Source organism: Oreochromis niloticus, linkage group LG7, assembly GCF_001858045.2.
Source record: "Oreochromis niloticus isolate F11D_XX linkage group LG7, O_niloticus_UMD_NMBU, whole genome shotgun sequence".
NCBI lineage: Eukaryota > Metazoa > Chordata > Actinopteri > Cichliformes > Cichlidae > Oreochromis > Oreochromis niloticus.
The window spans coordinates 5139338-5156454 of record NC_031972.2 but is presented as its reverse complement, the minus strand read 5'-3'; the positions used below and the strand labels follow the sequence as shown (position 1 = coordinate 5156454).

At 40.8% G+C, this 17117-nt stretch overlaps 1 protein-coding gene across 1 annotated transcript in view; it reads right to left on the bottom strand.

Annotated features, from left to right (window-relative positions):
* sntb2 (syntrophin, beta 2) overlaps positions 1-12012 on the bottom strand; it is a 34681-nt gene extending 22669 nt beyond the window's left edge. The window contains 2 exon segments of the mRNA XM_003439565.5: positions 10947-11439; positions 11442-12012. Of these exon segments, the coding sequence (XP_003439613.3) occupies positions 10947-11439; positions 11442-11675 (727 nt within the window). The 5' untranslated portion in view covers positions 11676-12012.
* Positions 12013-17117: the final 5105 nt, after the last annotated feature.

Sequence of the window (17117 nt, the reverse complement as noted above, 5' to 3'; positions counted from 1 at the left end):
AAGACCACCTAGTACAAACTCTTGGCGGAGACAGGTGGGTTTTCCAATTATCTGTTATGGATTGGTTAAAAAGGTTTTTCCCTCCTTCCGTTTTTCTGCCAGAAATAATCACTCTTCCTCTTCACAGTCTGCAACTTTATGATAAAACACTTTCTTCCTTTTCCATCATGGCAGGCAGATTCATTGCTGTCTGCCTCTGCTTTGGTGCTGTTGGATGAACTCATTAGTTCTGTCAGACCTGTCGCTCAGCTCCACTTCTGCTTTTAATTAGGCCTATACACAGAGGACTCTCGTCTCTGTTCATGTATCGGTGCGTCTGTATGTTTCTACACTAACGTGTGTAAAGGACATTCCCTGGAGATGCCAACCAACATCCCCGTGAGTCTGGCTCATCTGCCTCTCTTCATACCTCGCTGCTTGCAAGGAAAGAGGATGCACGGGAAAAAAAAGAAAAAAAGATAACATGTAGAAGAGAAAGAGAGCCTGACTCGACACATATTTGGTTGTGGCAATAGTTGTGGTACAAAGCTACCAGTAAAACTACTCTTCTTTACCACACACACACAAAAGTAATCATCTCATGGTATGGCTGAAATAATAGCTTACAGAGCAGCAAGTCACTCAGTCAGACCCCAGCCTCTGGATTTTCCCCCCAAACTGCCCAGAAATTCCCCTGTGTTTTGGCCAGCAAACCTCTCCACACTCGCTTTTGTCTCACTCACTCTTACTCTCTAAATTCCGCTGCTAAGTTCACTTTCTGTCTGTCCCTTTTTCCTCCGTCTTTCTCAATCTTATTCTCCTTTCCACACATCTTTCACAGTCCCACCTCTAGCTTTTCATTCTTAATCTCACTCTTTCACCGTCTCTCTCTCAATTTCTTCCCTCGAGTGTTTCTGCCAGAAGCATAATGAGAACAATGTGTCAGAAAGCAGATTCAACAAAGAGTGTGCGCACACGCGTTTCTGTGTACGATGTTCTCGTGCGGTCTCGTCTCCAGAACACGCAGCTGCAGTTACACTAACATGTAGGAATAGTTCTATAGTGGGTCTCTTTTTTTAACTAATTGCTGATGATTTTTTACAAACTGATGAGATTCTCCAGTCACAACTATCAAGTCCTGAGTCTAGTCCAGAATCAATACTTGGTGTGGAGCAAAGTCCAAAAACTGGCAAATCCCAAGTCAAGCTGCCAGTGGCGACCAAAAAGTTAAATTAACATCAGAACATCCCAAACTACAAAACAGTAGACCCAGGGTTAAAAGAACAAGTCAATACCAACAAGACAGTAGCTAAATCTATGGTCAAGTCCAGAGTCAAAAACAAGTCAAGAGCAAATATCCTATCAAATCATCAAAAACTGAACAGTATGAAGTCAAGTCGCATATTAAGACTACAATCGAAGTTCCAAATCAAGTCAACTCCCAATACAAAAGCACCAAAACCTCAGCTAAGACGAACCAACAGTTCAAACCTAACAGTTCAAAGAGCCATTCAAACCTACCATCAAACCAAAAGTTAAATAAAGTGAAGTCAAGACCAGCAGGTCACAAGTTTAGTCCTCGGGGCACTATAAAGTGCTAAATCACATCCCAAATTTAGTCCAAATAGTCCAAGTCAGGCTCAAAATTCCCAAAGTCAGGACCAAGTAAAATATATTAAAAAAAAACAGAGTCATGATGAGCGAGTTCCAAAATGTAATATCAAATAAGTCCCACATCAAGTCCTAAAAAAACAAGTGTTGATGTGCTGCTCACACTCTTGCCAATTAAAGAGTCAAACTCATAATAAAATGTTATAGTAAAAAAATATTTTTATATCATAAATCATTTGAACTAGTGTTTATTTTATACATTTGAGTTTTTGATTTCAATTTGCCATTTCCACAGTAATGATAGGTACTCCTTTAACATTTAAGGTTGCCTTTAGCTTTTGGAGGCAATGCTGTTAGTACACAGCAATCATTTATGCTAATGCTGGATTTACAGCATTTTTCTTTTAAAGCAGTGTTATCCATCACGTGATTCGCAGGATATTTAACACACTGGATTAGCCCAAAATACATTCCATTAAGGCATTTTATCTATAAATGGTTTTTCAATTTATTTAGCATACCCAAAGGTCAGTGCATTCAGTGTATGGCATGAAAGTGTATTTCTATCTGTGTCAACTTTCTACCAAGGATAAAGCAGATTATGGACAAAAATAATCACATTCACCATTGTTTGCGACTATTAAAGATTACAAATGTCTACCTGTCATTGCTGCAGCAGGGCACAGACTGATGCTGGTTTAGCTGTAGTAGGTTCAGAGGACAAGCTGGATGCTTTCTGTTGTAGTGGAGCATTTGGCTATGTAAGTCAGTCACACAAATGAGAAAAAAAAATCTAACCTTTCTAAAAATTGAACACCTGTCAAAGCAGATGTAAATGCATGAAACCCATAATGGCAGGGCAATGAGACCAGACACACCAAAGCTTATGGTTAGAAGCTCAGCATTCAGTATTCAGACCAAATGCTGGCTGCTCTGAAGACGGAGACAGGTCTGTGATCGCTCGCAACCACGTTATCTTCTGAGGGACTTTGCAATAAAGAGACGTTAAGACTGAGTCAGTCTGCGACCAGTTTACAATTGAATTGGACCAAATTGGGACTTACATGTAAGTCGAAAAACACAAATCTGTAGCCGTCTAATGTGAATGTCTGTGTATTTTAACAGAAATACCCCCACAAACATTGATTTTGTTGCTGCGAGATGGCAATTTAACGGCAACCTTGTTTATATATCAGAATATAGAGGTTGCTAACCAGCTGAGTTGAATCCCCTTCACAGACCTGTTGTGCTCACTGGAGCAGATTGCTAACTTATGTCAAGGAGTCTGAGTCAATCTGTCTGCATTTAGAAACTAGATGGCAATTATTTCCAAACCTTTGCCAGTCTGAGTGTGACTGCAGTCAGTCAAAACAGACAGTGAAAGCTGTCTCCCTCCAGGTGAATCGCCCTGCAATCGAAGTGGTGACCAAGAGGTTCAGGTTGTTGCACAGCCAACCTCTGGGCGACCAGTTTTTCACTGCAACTAGTTACAATCGGTTGCTAAATGTGATGAAGAGTCAATGGTTGCCAATCTATTTCCACTTCAGTGTGACTGAACCAAAAGTGATCGCCACAGTGGATCACTTTTTTAGATCCAGCACAGATGTGACGTTTCGAGAGGTCATTCATTCATCCCACCAAACTTAAAGAAAATGCAGTGAGAAGAACTGAGTGCCAGCTGATCTCATAAATTTCTAGACAAATACCTAAAGCACTTGGAAAATTAAATATATCTTAACTACTGTTACCCAAATAAATAACATTTTGAGTTTTTGTTTCCAGCTTCAGCAGTATAAAATAGCTAAAGTAAACATCAATATAAAAAAATATATTTATACTAATATACCTAATTTATCTGTTTGGCAGTAGCCTAGAAAATACACGTGGAAGATTTACAGGTCAATATTTATTGCTGTAAGTGAATCAACCAATTACTCTAATGACCCAAAAGAAAATAACTACAAGACAATGCAAAAAAAAAAAAAGACACAGAGCCACCAAAAAAAGACCACACACACACACACACACACACACACACACACACACACACACACATGAACAAAAGTAATGCCATCAATTGCAAAAAGATGCAAAGTGATCAAAAAGGTCAACAAAAGATGAAAAAACTACCAAAGTGATTTGAGAATAGACTTTAAAGAGCACTATTACAAAACAAATACACAAAACAACCACAAAGAAACAAAGACTGAACAACTACAAACTCTGATCAATTGCAAAAAGAAACGAATCGCTACAAAATGACTCTAAACAACTATAAAGAGATTCAAAGACCTACAAATAAACTCTGAACACCTGCAAAGACTCAAAATAATGCAATCCAAATGCATTCGATGAGACTCAAAAGGATCAGAAAAAGATGCTACACAGAACATCTAGAAACAGACACACAAATTAAACACAAATAAATGCAAAACGACTACAAAGAGATAGAAACCATGTCTGCCCTATGCCTAGTAATTTGGTGTCACTCTGAGGGTCTCGGAGGGGTGAGGGGCCTCAAACACGTCTTACAAAGTCGCTCTGTCAGTGCTAATACAAACATGTCTTCCTAATTTCATTTTAAGGTCATTTATAATTCCCTTGGCAGCTGGAAACCAGAGACTTATCCTCAGATTGGTATCAAAGGCAACAGAGTTCAGAGCCGAAAAAGTGGCGGTGGCCTATTTCAGGCAGTGCAGACTCATGCTCCGTGGCAGATCGCACCCCGTGAGGACAGTAAACGCACCGTCGGCTGAAAAGAAAAGAACCGTTCCTCATCAAGGCTGTCCCCGTTTTATCAATGCCCTTTGTGTCTGGTATTCTTTTTTTTATTCCATTCAATTACTCACAAAAGGCTCATCTCGTGTCTCCTTCCACCGAGCAGAAGGCTAACCCAATAAGATAGAAAGGGCTGCTGCAGCAAGCTTCAACTAATCATTTGGACATACGGGATGTTGTGTCTTCCAGTCAGCTGCTGAGGGTAGGGGGATTAATCAGCAGCGTGTCATATCTGGATTATGTATGTCATGCGTTAAAAGGTCAGGCAATTTCAGTGTGCTTATCGAGACCTCCCTACCTGTGGCCTTGGAGGGCGAATTCAACCTCGTGCAGCAAATGGCCTCAACTCTGACTCACATGCAGCCTGTGTTACTACAGTGCAAGAAAAAGCAGGATACTTAGGATTTACAGTAAATTCTTCCATAAATCCTCAATCGTCAATATTTTCAGTGACAGTGGAGTCCAATTTCGAACAAGTATTCTAGAGCTTTATTAGGAACACCCGTTCAACTGATCAACAGCACAAATATCTAGTCAGTCAATTGCATGGCACCAACTCAATGCATTTAGGCATGCAGACATGGTCAAGACAACCTACTGAAGTGAGCATCAAAATGAGGAAGAAGAACTGCTTTAAATGACTTTGAATGTGGCATGGTTGTTGGTGTCAGACAGGCCGATCTGAGAGTTTTAGAAACTGCTGATCTCCTGAGCTTTCCCACCACAAGCATCTCTGAGGTTTACAGAGAATGGTCAAAAAAAGAGAAAAATATCCAGTGAGTGCCAGTTCTCTGGGTGAAAATATCTTTCTGATGTCAGGCATTAGAAAAGAATAAGAAGATAGTAACTCAGATAACCACATTACAACCAAGGTATGCAGAAGGGCATCTCTGAACCCACATCACATTGAGCCTTGGGCTACAGCAGCATAAGACCATACCAGGCATATCTGCTGTCTATGATGTCACAGATGCAAGAGTAGAAAAACACTCTCTGAAAAAACTGTAAAAAGTGGATATAGCCACTGTGACACCACCCACAGGTTTGTCAAGTCATGCTTTGAAGCCACAAGCTGAATGTTTCACTGTTGCCAGTTTGGTGTTTTGAAACCAGGTGTGGCAAGTGAGGGATGGATCTGACTGTGAAGGTGCCGCTCATGAGTACACCCTGGACAATCCTCAATTCTGACACTTAGAATGTACAAAATTGACTCAAAGGTATATTCAGTGTGATCCAAAAAGTGTCTGAGTGGTCTGTAAATTTGTTGGTGGAAAGTGTATACTGAGTTCATGATGTTAAGGATGTTGTGTGGATGTCCCATCAGCTTCTCCATCATGGATGCTGGGGTTACTAAGTAACCAAACAAGATTTTTCCAAGAAAAACAGCCCAAGAGTCCTGTGATAGTCTGGTTACCTGTCCAGAATGTACTTACATTCTGCCCTATGACGGCTGGGAAAGGCCCCTTATCTGGATAAGTGGAAAAATGGATGGATGGCATACTTTGTACAGTTAAATACATGCGATGGTTGCTATTACCACTTCAACTAGAAGTTCCTGTCATCATTGAGAATAGTTCTGTTATAATTACTTTGTGTTTACCTACATCAGATGTCTTACTTTGTCTAAAAAGTAAGTCTAAAACACAAAACCAGTAGAGTTCAAAGAAAAGCGTCAAATCCATATGTTTGAACATCCGTGTGCTGCAAATGTGCTGCATTTTTGTTTAAAAATAACCCAAATGATCATTTAACTACTCATTGATTGACTAATTGCTGCAGTTGGACATCCTCCCCTGTAGTGCAGATGATAAAACTTACATAAAGTGTGGAGGAACATGTGCAGCAGCACGAATCACGCAAGCCGGACCCACCAGTGTTGACCTTTGCCCTACATACAAACATGCGAGCGGAGGTCAGGAATGTGGGGCTCCCGAGCTAATTGTCTGAACATTTTGGGGGTTTGTGTAATGTGTACATGGCAGAAACAGTCTGGAAACTCGAGCCTCATTCTGGCTGACTGCTGCGGCGGCAGAGCCACAAACAACACAGCTCACTGCCGTCAAACTGGCAAACAGTGACAGGCAGCTGACACATTCCAAGAAAAAGACCTCTCAGTCTGGACTGTAGATGCATCCGGCACATCTTCCTGTCTGCACCCAAGGGTGACTGCAAATGCTTTTTATACTGATATCAGATCCAAAAGGCTGGATTCCACCAGAAGTTTGGAAATGATAATTATTTCTCTGTTATCAGAAAAACCTGATACCACATTTACAAAGACACCCAGGCTTTTATTCGGCACAGCGGAGAGCTTAAAAACAGGCCTCATTCTGACTTTAGTGGAAATGTGTCACTCATTGATCAGTTCCTACAATCACTGCTCGTCAGTATTCACCCAGCGTTCATTCCAAACCATTAAACACTGCATTTAGCCATTCCCAACTTGGAAGTTTCCGTATCCCAAGGGCTCTGTGGCCAGCAATCCATTCTTTTTCCATTTTTTCTAATGATTGAACAGTTCAACGTCAGTGCACTTTTAGGCTCTGAATACATCTCAATGGAGCTCTGTGGAGCCACATAATGAGCCAGTAAACAACACATTCTCAGCCCACACCATAAAACCCCATCTACACAAATTATGTTTTTAAGATTTTACGAAGTCTAACCAGGAGTCACTGAAGACTATCGCAGCTGGCAAATATGATTGCTGTAGACTAATTTCCTGTCAGTTGATTTCACTGACTCAGCTCTCATTTACCTACAGTGTGCGTTCAGGCTCTTTTATCTGGAGTTTAGTGGGTGTTCAGGCTTGCTGAAAAGTGCGTAGGTTTTAGGAAAGCGTGTCTGCACACCTAACCTTTAGCAGACCTACCTTTTGTGGAACTGTAGGTGTGATAAGCATTCTTATAAATACAAAAACTTTTCAACCACCTGCTTCCCACATCAGACGCCACCAGTTAGTCTTTAAATAAGTGCGGTTTTCAAATGTAATTAAATTAGAAAAATAAAAGAAAATGAAAAGTGCTGCTGTGCGTCGAGCAACCTCAAAGCACCTTGAGGCACTTAGTTTGAAGGATTATCTAAATGAAGTTTAATTTCAATGGGCGCTGGGACATAAAATCCGTGTTTTGACGTGCAGGCGTCTAGCAACATCTTTGCTGTTGCATATTAAAAACTGTTTCGATTTCCTTGTTAAAATAATTCTGCTTTAGGTTTTCCTCGGGTATCACAGGCGTTTATTACTTGTTAGCTTATCAGCACCAGAGGACACTATTTTAGTGGTGTCCATCTACACCAGGATCATTTTTAGATCATCTTTATAACCAACTTGTGATTTTATGTCATATTTCATTAAAGTACTCAGTTACTTATGTTTATGCTTCTATTTCCTGCAGTCTGGTTTTGGGAGCTCATTTCCAAATAGCAGAAATCACACATCATGTGAGTTGTGTGTCACATGACTACCAGAAGAATTTGACACCCCGCCGAAGATTCCCTGACACCTATATTTTTTTTTAATGGTAAAGATAATGAGCTCGATCATCTTGGTCAATATTAAGATCAGTAATGACATTTTTAAAAGTGGTGTGCTTGTTGAAATTGTTGATCCTCGCTTAACTCCTCGAAACTAAAGTGCTTCCTCTTGTTGCCCAAACCTGTTAGGAAGTCAGTTTGGGTGTGCTGGATTTGCAGTACAAAACAAAATGAGACCCCCGCTGTGAAAAGGAAGCCCGCACAGTAATTGTTTTGTTCTGATTATGTCATTTTCTTAATATCTGGATCCATGATTGTAATCCAATAAACATTTCTATTAATTGCACAGCCGTAATAGCAGCCTGATACCTTTGAAGTTATTGTTCTAGTAGACCGCCAAATGTAAATGAATGGCATTTACTCTTCTTTTAGCTTTGTTTTGGTCTCCACCTACTACTGGGAGGAACATCTGGCTGTGCAGCTTCTATAGCCTTTGGCTCTCTGCCAGAGGCTGACGACTGAACACAACAAATGGGCTGTCAATCTAAAACAAGCATTAAAGATTAAAGACACAAAAGCTGCTCAGAGCTGTAGTGTTAGCTGATAATTCTCTCTAATTCTGACACAGCGGTCAGGACGTCACAATACACAGTCATTTGAGTCAAAGCCAGAGCAGTTTGAAACTGGTTCAGACCAATTTTTTTTTAATAAAAACAAATTTTTTTGTTCTGGTGCACTATATAAATAAAAATAACAACCTATTAAATGACATAAAGTATGTAAACTGTGGACAGAATAATGACATGGGAGATTATTTAGCAGAGAACTAATCTTAAATAGTATGTTTAGACACTTTGTCATTTGTCACAAACCATATCATGAAAAAGGTTTCAAGATGTCTGACACACATAAAATTGTACTTTTGCACCAACGAGGTGATTCCCAAAGAGCTACAAGCCGAAAACTTGGTATAGCTCAACATGGTGTGCAATCTGTTCTTAAAAATTTTGAAGAAACTGGACAAGTGAAGGACAAAAGAAGAACTGGTAGTTCTAAAAAACGATTTACACCATATGTCTTTAAAAAAAAAAAAAAGGCCTGTAAAATGGTAAATGGCCTGTATTTATATAGCGCTTTTCTGGTCCCTAAGGACCCCAAAGCGCTTTACATATCCAGTCATTCACCCATTCACACACACATTCACACACTGGTGATGGCAGCTACGTTGTAGCCACAGCCACCCTGGGGCGCACTGACAAAAAAAATAGGGGAAAAATTCCTGCAAACACCTGTCACAGCACCTGAACGATGCGTCACACCCTTCAGCTGAGAAAAAAAAAAGCACTGTCAAATTTTGAAGCACCGTTCAATACGACGTGGAAGGCTTTTGATTGGTATCGGCTTCATTTTTCAGCATGGCAAGCAGTGTGGGATCATCTTAACAGAGAACAGAAGAACTAAAAGGAAGCAAACATCCAAAGAAGAGCTTTGAATGTCCTTCGAGACGCCTGGAGAACTGTTCCTGAAGACTACTTAAAGGAATTACAAGAAGGTTTGGCTGAAAGTTCAGGCTGTGCTGAAAAATAAAGGTGGCCACACAAAATGGTGACTTTTGAGCTCGTTAGAATTGTATAACACAGCCTTATACAGCCTTACACAGCCTGTGTTTGCATCTATGTCCTATTTTCCCAGCAAAACACAAATAACTGAAGGGTGGCTCAAGACTTTTGCAAAGTACAGTACATGCAAATATTTAAATTTCTAAGACGAACCAAAAATGCATGCATGTTTTATGTGTTAATTCAAACTTCTGTATAAATACATTTATTTTTAATACATGTATACACAGCTTATTTTTCTTTTCTACCCTTTAATTTATTTTGCCATAATTTTATTCATCACATTACTTACTTTTTTCTAAATCTATCAAAACGGATCTATACATTATAGCTTCATATTTATTTTAGGTGCATGAAATGTTATTTATAGAGCTTAACCTTTTCTTTTCTTTTTTTGCTTAACTGTGTTTCATACATACTGACTGACACGTGTGTCTCGGTGGGCACAGATAAAATGTTCGTACAGGTGCAGATGGTGTTTTAGTCATTTTCTTTCTCAAGGCATGAAAAAGAAAATGCCTTATTCCTGTTTTCCACATTTAAAATGTGGAAAACAGGAATTAGATTGAAAAGTTGCTCAGAGTGTTCCACTTTGAGGACGTGTGCACTTTGTGAGACTTTACATTTATGCATTTTTTCATTTATATGAGATAGAATATTGATTTAGTTTTGATGTTATTTTTATAGCGCTAAATCGTAACAGCAGTCGACTTAAGGCAGTTTACATTGTAAGGCAGATACATTACAGTAATAATATAGATCAGGTCTGTTTATCACTTTCTGCTGACCAGCACCTTCAACCACAGACAAATCTCTGCTCGTGTTTACTGTGATTTCTCATCCTTTAGTAATCCACAACTGTTCAGACACAGAGTACAATGTATCCAACTCTGGCTGTGACCACAGCTGTGGTTACATTCCTGTTTACACTAATCAAAGACTCTCTGTTCTGTTGATATTACTTAAGCCCTGCTCCTCCACAGCCTCCTCCTCCTCCACGCCTCCTAGTCATAGATCAACTGGGATTGTGTTTGTTTATGTCTATATTATAATGTGTTATGCAAACAATTATGTGTGGTGAAAGTTACAAACCCACAGGACGTGTGTGGAGCAATCCAAAAAGAGTTCATGGCACTGTGCACCAAGCTGTGCCATGAGGGAGCGATGTGGTGTGCAGATTAAATTAAAAGTATTACTCCAGAAGTGCTTTTTTAAAAACTCAGTACTGCTATGTAACTGGTGACTTGTGCAGTTTTCTTTTTACTTGCGTGCTCCAACATGTGACATGTTTCCACAAATTGTTTGAAGCTATTAATCCAAGTATGGAAACTGCGCTCACCTTTCGAGCACGTGCTGGAATACGAAGTCCCGGAGCTGAACTGAAACCTGTGAAAGTTCGTGGAGATGTGACAGAGGTGTGCAGCCTGACCACAGGACTCTAATCTCGGCCCTTTCAAATCCCCGCTCTCGCGTGGGCCAACTTACCCTCCAGCGTGACTTCTTTGCCTGCCTTCTTGAGCGCCTGGACCGCCTGGTCGTGCGTTGCCTCCCGGAGGTCGTTACCGTTCACCGACAGGATCGCATCGCCCACCCGGAGAGCCCGGCTCTGGTCTGCGGCGAGCCCCGGGAAGATCTTTGAGATGAGGATGGGCATCCTATTCTCGCGCCCCCCCTTAATGCTGATCCCCAGCCCGCCAGACTCCTGTTTGACAACCCGGACTTTGCGCACAGCTTCCGAAGACCCGTCCAGACTGACGTGGAAGTCGCCTGGTCTCGACCCGAAGCTGGAGCCGGGGCTGCCGTAGCTGGAGCCGGGGGTCCCGAAGTCTGAGTTAGTGCCGTTATTCGGGTACTTTCCAGGGCTGTTCATGCTGTAACCGCCGTCGTACTGACCCCGACTGACCCCCCGCGCCCCGGGCTGCCGCTGCGCCCCCGACCCCCGTGGCTCTGGTTCTGAAGTTGGTCCTGACCCGAGGAATGACCGCGGCCGGGGTTCCCGGGACTCGTTCCCGGGTCGTTTCCGTTTGACATGCCATTTCGCAGGCCCGCCGAAGAGTTGCTGTAGTCCCAGTGATTGGCCCCAGGGCCGGTTGCCTCCGCGTCGGCCGTCAAAGTGAGCGTTTCTCGGGTGAGCTCGGCGGTCACTCGGATCCAGCGGTCGCGGAGCAGAAGGTCCAGCTGTCCGTTTTTGTCTGCTCGGGTCCAAACTGCCATTCCGGGACGGTTAGCCTGCTCCGAGGCGGGCCGCTTTCACACTAAACTCATCATCAACTTTTTCCTCTTTTTCAGAGTGCGCACAAGCAGCGACTAGGCTCCACGGGCCCGCATTGACACACCCACTCCCGCCGTGACTGCAGGCAGAGGTGGGGGGAGACAGAAGGACTCCCAGAACACAGGGAGAGAAGAGGAAAAGCACAACTGGCTGTGATGTGCCAGCTTGTTGTTGAGTTCAGGCTCTGAGGCTGTCCAACTTCCACTGGAAGTTAGAGCGACTGAAACGAAAAAGCTTCCTGTCAACCCTTTCAAAATAAAAACAAAGCAGTCAGAGGAGACTGCTCCTGCCAGTGCGGAAAACCAAGAAAGAGAAGACGAGGCTCAAAATATGGACTGAAAACACTGACATAAAAGAAAAAGGGCCGAAGTCCACAAGAAAAAGCAAGAAATTAAGATTAAAATTCATCATATTTCTTCAAAGAAAATATATAAAACATAAAAATACATCACACAATTAAGACCCCAAGAGAAAACATAACAAATTGAAGTCAAAACGTTTTACATATTAGGTCCAAATTTAGAAGAAAGTACACCCACTGACAATTTTAAGGTTTTGCTTATCAACAAATGTAAAAAAAAAAACACCCAATAATAATAATCCTCACCAGGTCTTACAACTGCAGGAGAACATCAACACATGACTTACTACACAATGTCATTATTTATTTACCCCAGAAACAATGTCATAAGCAGTTTGTAAAAACCTGAGTCCGCCCCATCGTTCACAGTTCATAGATTCACCTTTAGCATTAATAACTTGAAGAAATAACTTTGTGTATAACTTTCAGTCGGTCACGTGGTTGTGGGAGATTTCAGCCCACTCTTCTTTACAGCGTTGCTTCATTTCATTGAGGTTTGTGGGCATTTATTTATGCAGACCTCTCTTAAGATTCCACCATAGTATTTGAGGTTGAGGTCTGGACTAGGCCATTGAAACGCCTTGGTTCTTTTCTTTTTCCCCCCCCCAGTCATCCTGTTATACACTTGCTGCTGTGTTTGGGGTCATTGTCCTGCTGTATGACCCAGTTGGGCCTTTGGGCTTCACATTTGACTCTGAGTTCATGGTCAACTCTGTGGCTGGTAGGAGCCCAGGCCCCCATGGCTGGAAAATAAGCCCAAATCATCACGCCTCCATCACCGTGCTTAATACTTGACAGGAGGTATTTGTGCCTAGACGCTGAATTTGGTTTTCTCCAATTTCTCCAAATTTCACCATGCACCGTTCACTTTGGTCTCATCAGTCCAGAGGAAATTGATCCAGAGGTTTTTTTGGTGTTTTTAGATGCAAATTTGCAAATTATTTACAAAACTACTTTTGGCTGCTCCGTTGTTCACACGGGGTCGTCACAGTGGGTATCTCTGCATGTCGGATTTGGCAGATGTTATAAGGATTTGTCCTTCCTGATGCAGCTCTGAAGGGATTTGTGTCTCTACCTGAGATCAAACCAGGTATCTTTCACTTGTTAGGTGAATTTGTAAACCACTACATGACAGAGCCATTAAAAAATAGGGATTATTTGATATAAAAAAAAAAATCTAGATTTTCAAGTGAATTTTAAACAATTTTAAAACAACCTAGGGTGTTTAATGTCAAAACTTTGAGATTTTAAGTCACATTTTGACTGAGGATGTCAATATGTTGTATTTTAACTTTGGTTTTAATGTTACATTTAATGTTACAAGTAGTTACATTTGTATTTTATTTTGAATGAACTAATATTGAGAATAACAATATTCATGACAATAATTAAATAATAAATAACCAAGAATTAAAAAACGTTTTACTTTTTAAAATCCAAATTTAGTTACCAATCATCTGCAGTCTAATTTCTGACTTACTAGGTCAAAATTACAGCTTAAGATTTTGTGAGAGAAACATTTGACAAAAAATTCAAAATTTTACGATAAACACGGAATATAAGATAGTTAATATTTTCACTTTGAAAAGTTCAAAATACATCAATAGGATGCACTTTTTCAGTTGTCAGTTATTTTTTGGGAGTGTTTGGAGTGACTATGAATGATAAAATTATTTAAATTAATTGCATGAATTATATAAATATATAAAAAAGCAAGCCACTGAAGACAAAACGTGTAAAACAGCTTAAACTTGTCGTGATTAGAGTGGAATAAAGGTGTCCTGAAACCCAGAGCGCTCATTAGGTGGACCACATACTTGAACGCTTTTATTCTGAAAGTCTAATCACCCACCTTCCTCTTTTAGTCCCCCATAAAGCAGCTTGGACTCATGCGGCTTGTCAGAGTAAACTCAGAGCTGGATGACAGGCAGACGCAGCCAATGGACACGTAGACCTGTAGATTATTTATTCATGATGGCAGGCGGGGAGTCCATAAAGCCATTATGGATCCACTGAGTAGTGGGGACAAAGCCTTCTTAAGTTCACTCACTGCGGTGACTCTATTAATGGATCCTGCTGCCTAATGTCTACTTTGATATTCCCAGTACTACCTCACAGAGTCAGATAGCCGTAACTACAGAAGGAGCAAAAATATAATTAAGTTATATAAACTCCAACACCAATAAATAACATGCATCAAAACCTGATATATGTTTTGATTTATATTTGATTATTAAAATACAGGAATGTCTCTCTGTTCACTATGAATGTGGCATGGCTGTTGGTGCCAGGGATTTTTCCACATCACCATCTCTGGAGTTCACAGAGAATGGTCTAAAAAAGAGAAAATATCCAGTGAGCAGCAGTTCATGTTGATGCCAGAGGTCAGAGGAGAATGTCCACACAGGAAGGCAACAGTGAGTCAAATAACTACTTTTTACAACCAAGGTATGCAGAAGAGCATCCCTGAAGACACAACATGTCAAACCTTGAAGGAGATGGCTACAGAAACAGAAGACCACACCCGGTTCCTCTCCTGTCAGCTGAGAACAGGAAACTGAGGCTACGGTTCCCACAGAACCAGAATCAGAATACTTTATTAATCTTAGAGGAAATTAATTTTTAAAAAGCACTCTGTTTATTATTATTAAAATTAGACTGTGGTAAGATAGCAGCTTTTGTCATTTATAATCTGCTGTTTTACCCGTAATCTGAACCAAAGAGGCTTCCACATTAGAGCATCATTAGTTTTGATTATAAAGACATTTTTAATGCGCTGTGGAAGAAAAACCTTTTGTTCCTCATGTTCCATATCCACATTGCTTGTGATCACAATATGATAAGTCATCATTATTATTTTTACTGTTCTCATTATTACCCTCTGGGCTGATGGAGATGAGTGATTTTGTGATAGTATGATAGGATTCTTAATGTTTGTACATTAAAGATATTTTCCTTTTACAGCAGCTAATCCAGTTACTGTAATCAGATGTTCCTGATTATTCAGATAATTACAAAATTACATGAGGTTTCCCAGGCCAGCTGTTATGCAGAGGTTGGACTAACTGTAGGTAAATAAAAAAAATATTTGTGTTGGTGAGACCTCCATTGTCACAACATGACTTCTCCACCCTTGTGTCTGTGCTCTTTGCCACCAGCAGAGTCACATCTGTGACTCAATTTACCTTCATCAATTTTGAATGAAAGAAGCTAAGCTGCTACATCAGCCATGTTTCCATCGATCTGTCTGCATGTAGATAAAACAACAATACGCTCACGTTCAAAAAAGGGTCATGAATGCAGGGTTTATTGTAGGACTGCTGCACAGACTGCCTTCAGGCATAATAATAATCTGGCAGAATATTCTATTCAAGTGAGAGCTCCGCAGTTAGCAGGTGGGTTGTTCAGCTGTTCCAGTCTTTATGACACATCACAAAACAACACTAAGTTATACTAAAGTTGTTACTTGGTATATTTGATTTGTTTTATTTTTGTTTTACATAGAAAATGTTTCCTGGTAACATTTTTAGAGCTTCGAGTCTCTGCAACTTTCCCGAGACACTCCACCTGTTGACTGAAGGTTTGAGGGTGAAGGCCCAGGTGGTCTGATCCCAAAGCTGGATCCAAACCATGCCAGAGCAATCCTCCCACAGCACGGCAGATCCGGCCTGTGCTGTCCTCAGGAAGTACACCTCACATGCACTTGCCCGCTTGTTTAGAATATAGCGAAGGATGAGTCAGCTGACTCTGTCAGTTTTTCCACATCTGTAAAGAGCAGTGATTGTTCTTGCTCAGCCTGATCTCTCACTAACACACAGACACACACTCACACTGCAGCATCTGAGGAAGAGCCACCCATCTGTTTTTCCTTACATGTTCCAAGCTGGAGCATCAAAGTCGTGAAACAAGCCGTTTCCTCATTTCTGTCCCATAGATCTACACGGCCGTGTCACAGTATTCACATTATCCTATTGAAACAGTGTCAAACTGCTTCACCTGTCCTCTGCTACCCCAACAGCGATTCTTCTGCCACAATTCCAGCTTGTCCTCGTGACTTCTGATAGAATAATCAGACAAATGCACTGCAGTCTGAGAGAACAGTCATCTAGGTTGCTGCACTTTAAGGCCAGTATTTACACGTATGTACTGTAAACAGCTGAGCATCATGAGAAGGTGAAAGAAAACTGTGAGAAAAACTGGAAAACTACCTACCTGCCACAATGGAACCCTTATTTTTTTCTTTCCTTTGTAGCTTGCATTTGTTTGTTGTTGAGTTTAACTTTGGAGCACATCTGCCAGCCAGTCTGCCTGCATCTGCGCTGGTTTCTTCCCACAGTCTCAAAGCACTCATGGTGTGGATGTGACTGTGAATGTATTGAAGTGGATAACCGGTTAGATAAATTGATACTTATAATAAGTAGTATTAAAGTAACTCCATCCATGTGGCGTTTACTGCTTTACAGGGACATGTTCAGGTCACATGATCGGATGGTGAAGTTGTTCACATGATTTCTGTTATATGTTTTTCTTTATTGTACCTTTATTAATTCCTCAGAGTAGCAATTTTAGTCCACTGTGTTCAAATTAAATTTCTTGATAGCACCAAATACTTAAACATAAAAGGGTTAGTTCACTCTGACGATGTGTTTGGATGCATTTACAAGCTGGTGATGAAGTCTTAAGTACCTGCGCCTCAGCAGAGTGTGTGTATTCTCTCTATTACATAAATGTAGTGTGTATCTGTATCTGTGGTCCCACTCATTTATTCAGAATCTTCCATTAACTTGTAGTGGAATAATCTTTACCTGCTTGCTTATTCCTTGCACATACTGCATTTGAACCACAGATGTGTCAATTTGTAATTTTTTAAAGTATACATTATCCGTCAACAAGGTGTTTTACCCACCTGCCGCTCAAGAACAGGCACTTTACGTCTGAATTATGAAGCAGCGTGTTGTGTTTATTCATGAAGCTCGGGTCTGCTGAACACGTCAAACAGAAAAACTTGCAGACGCAGTGCTGG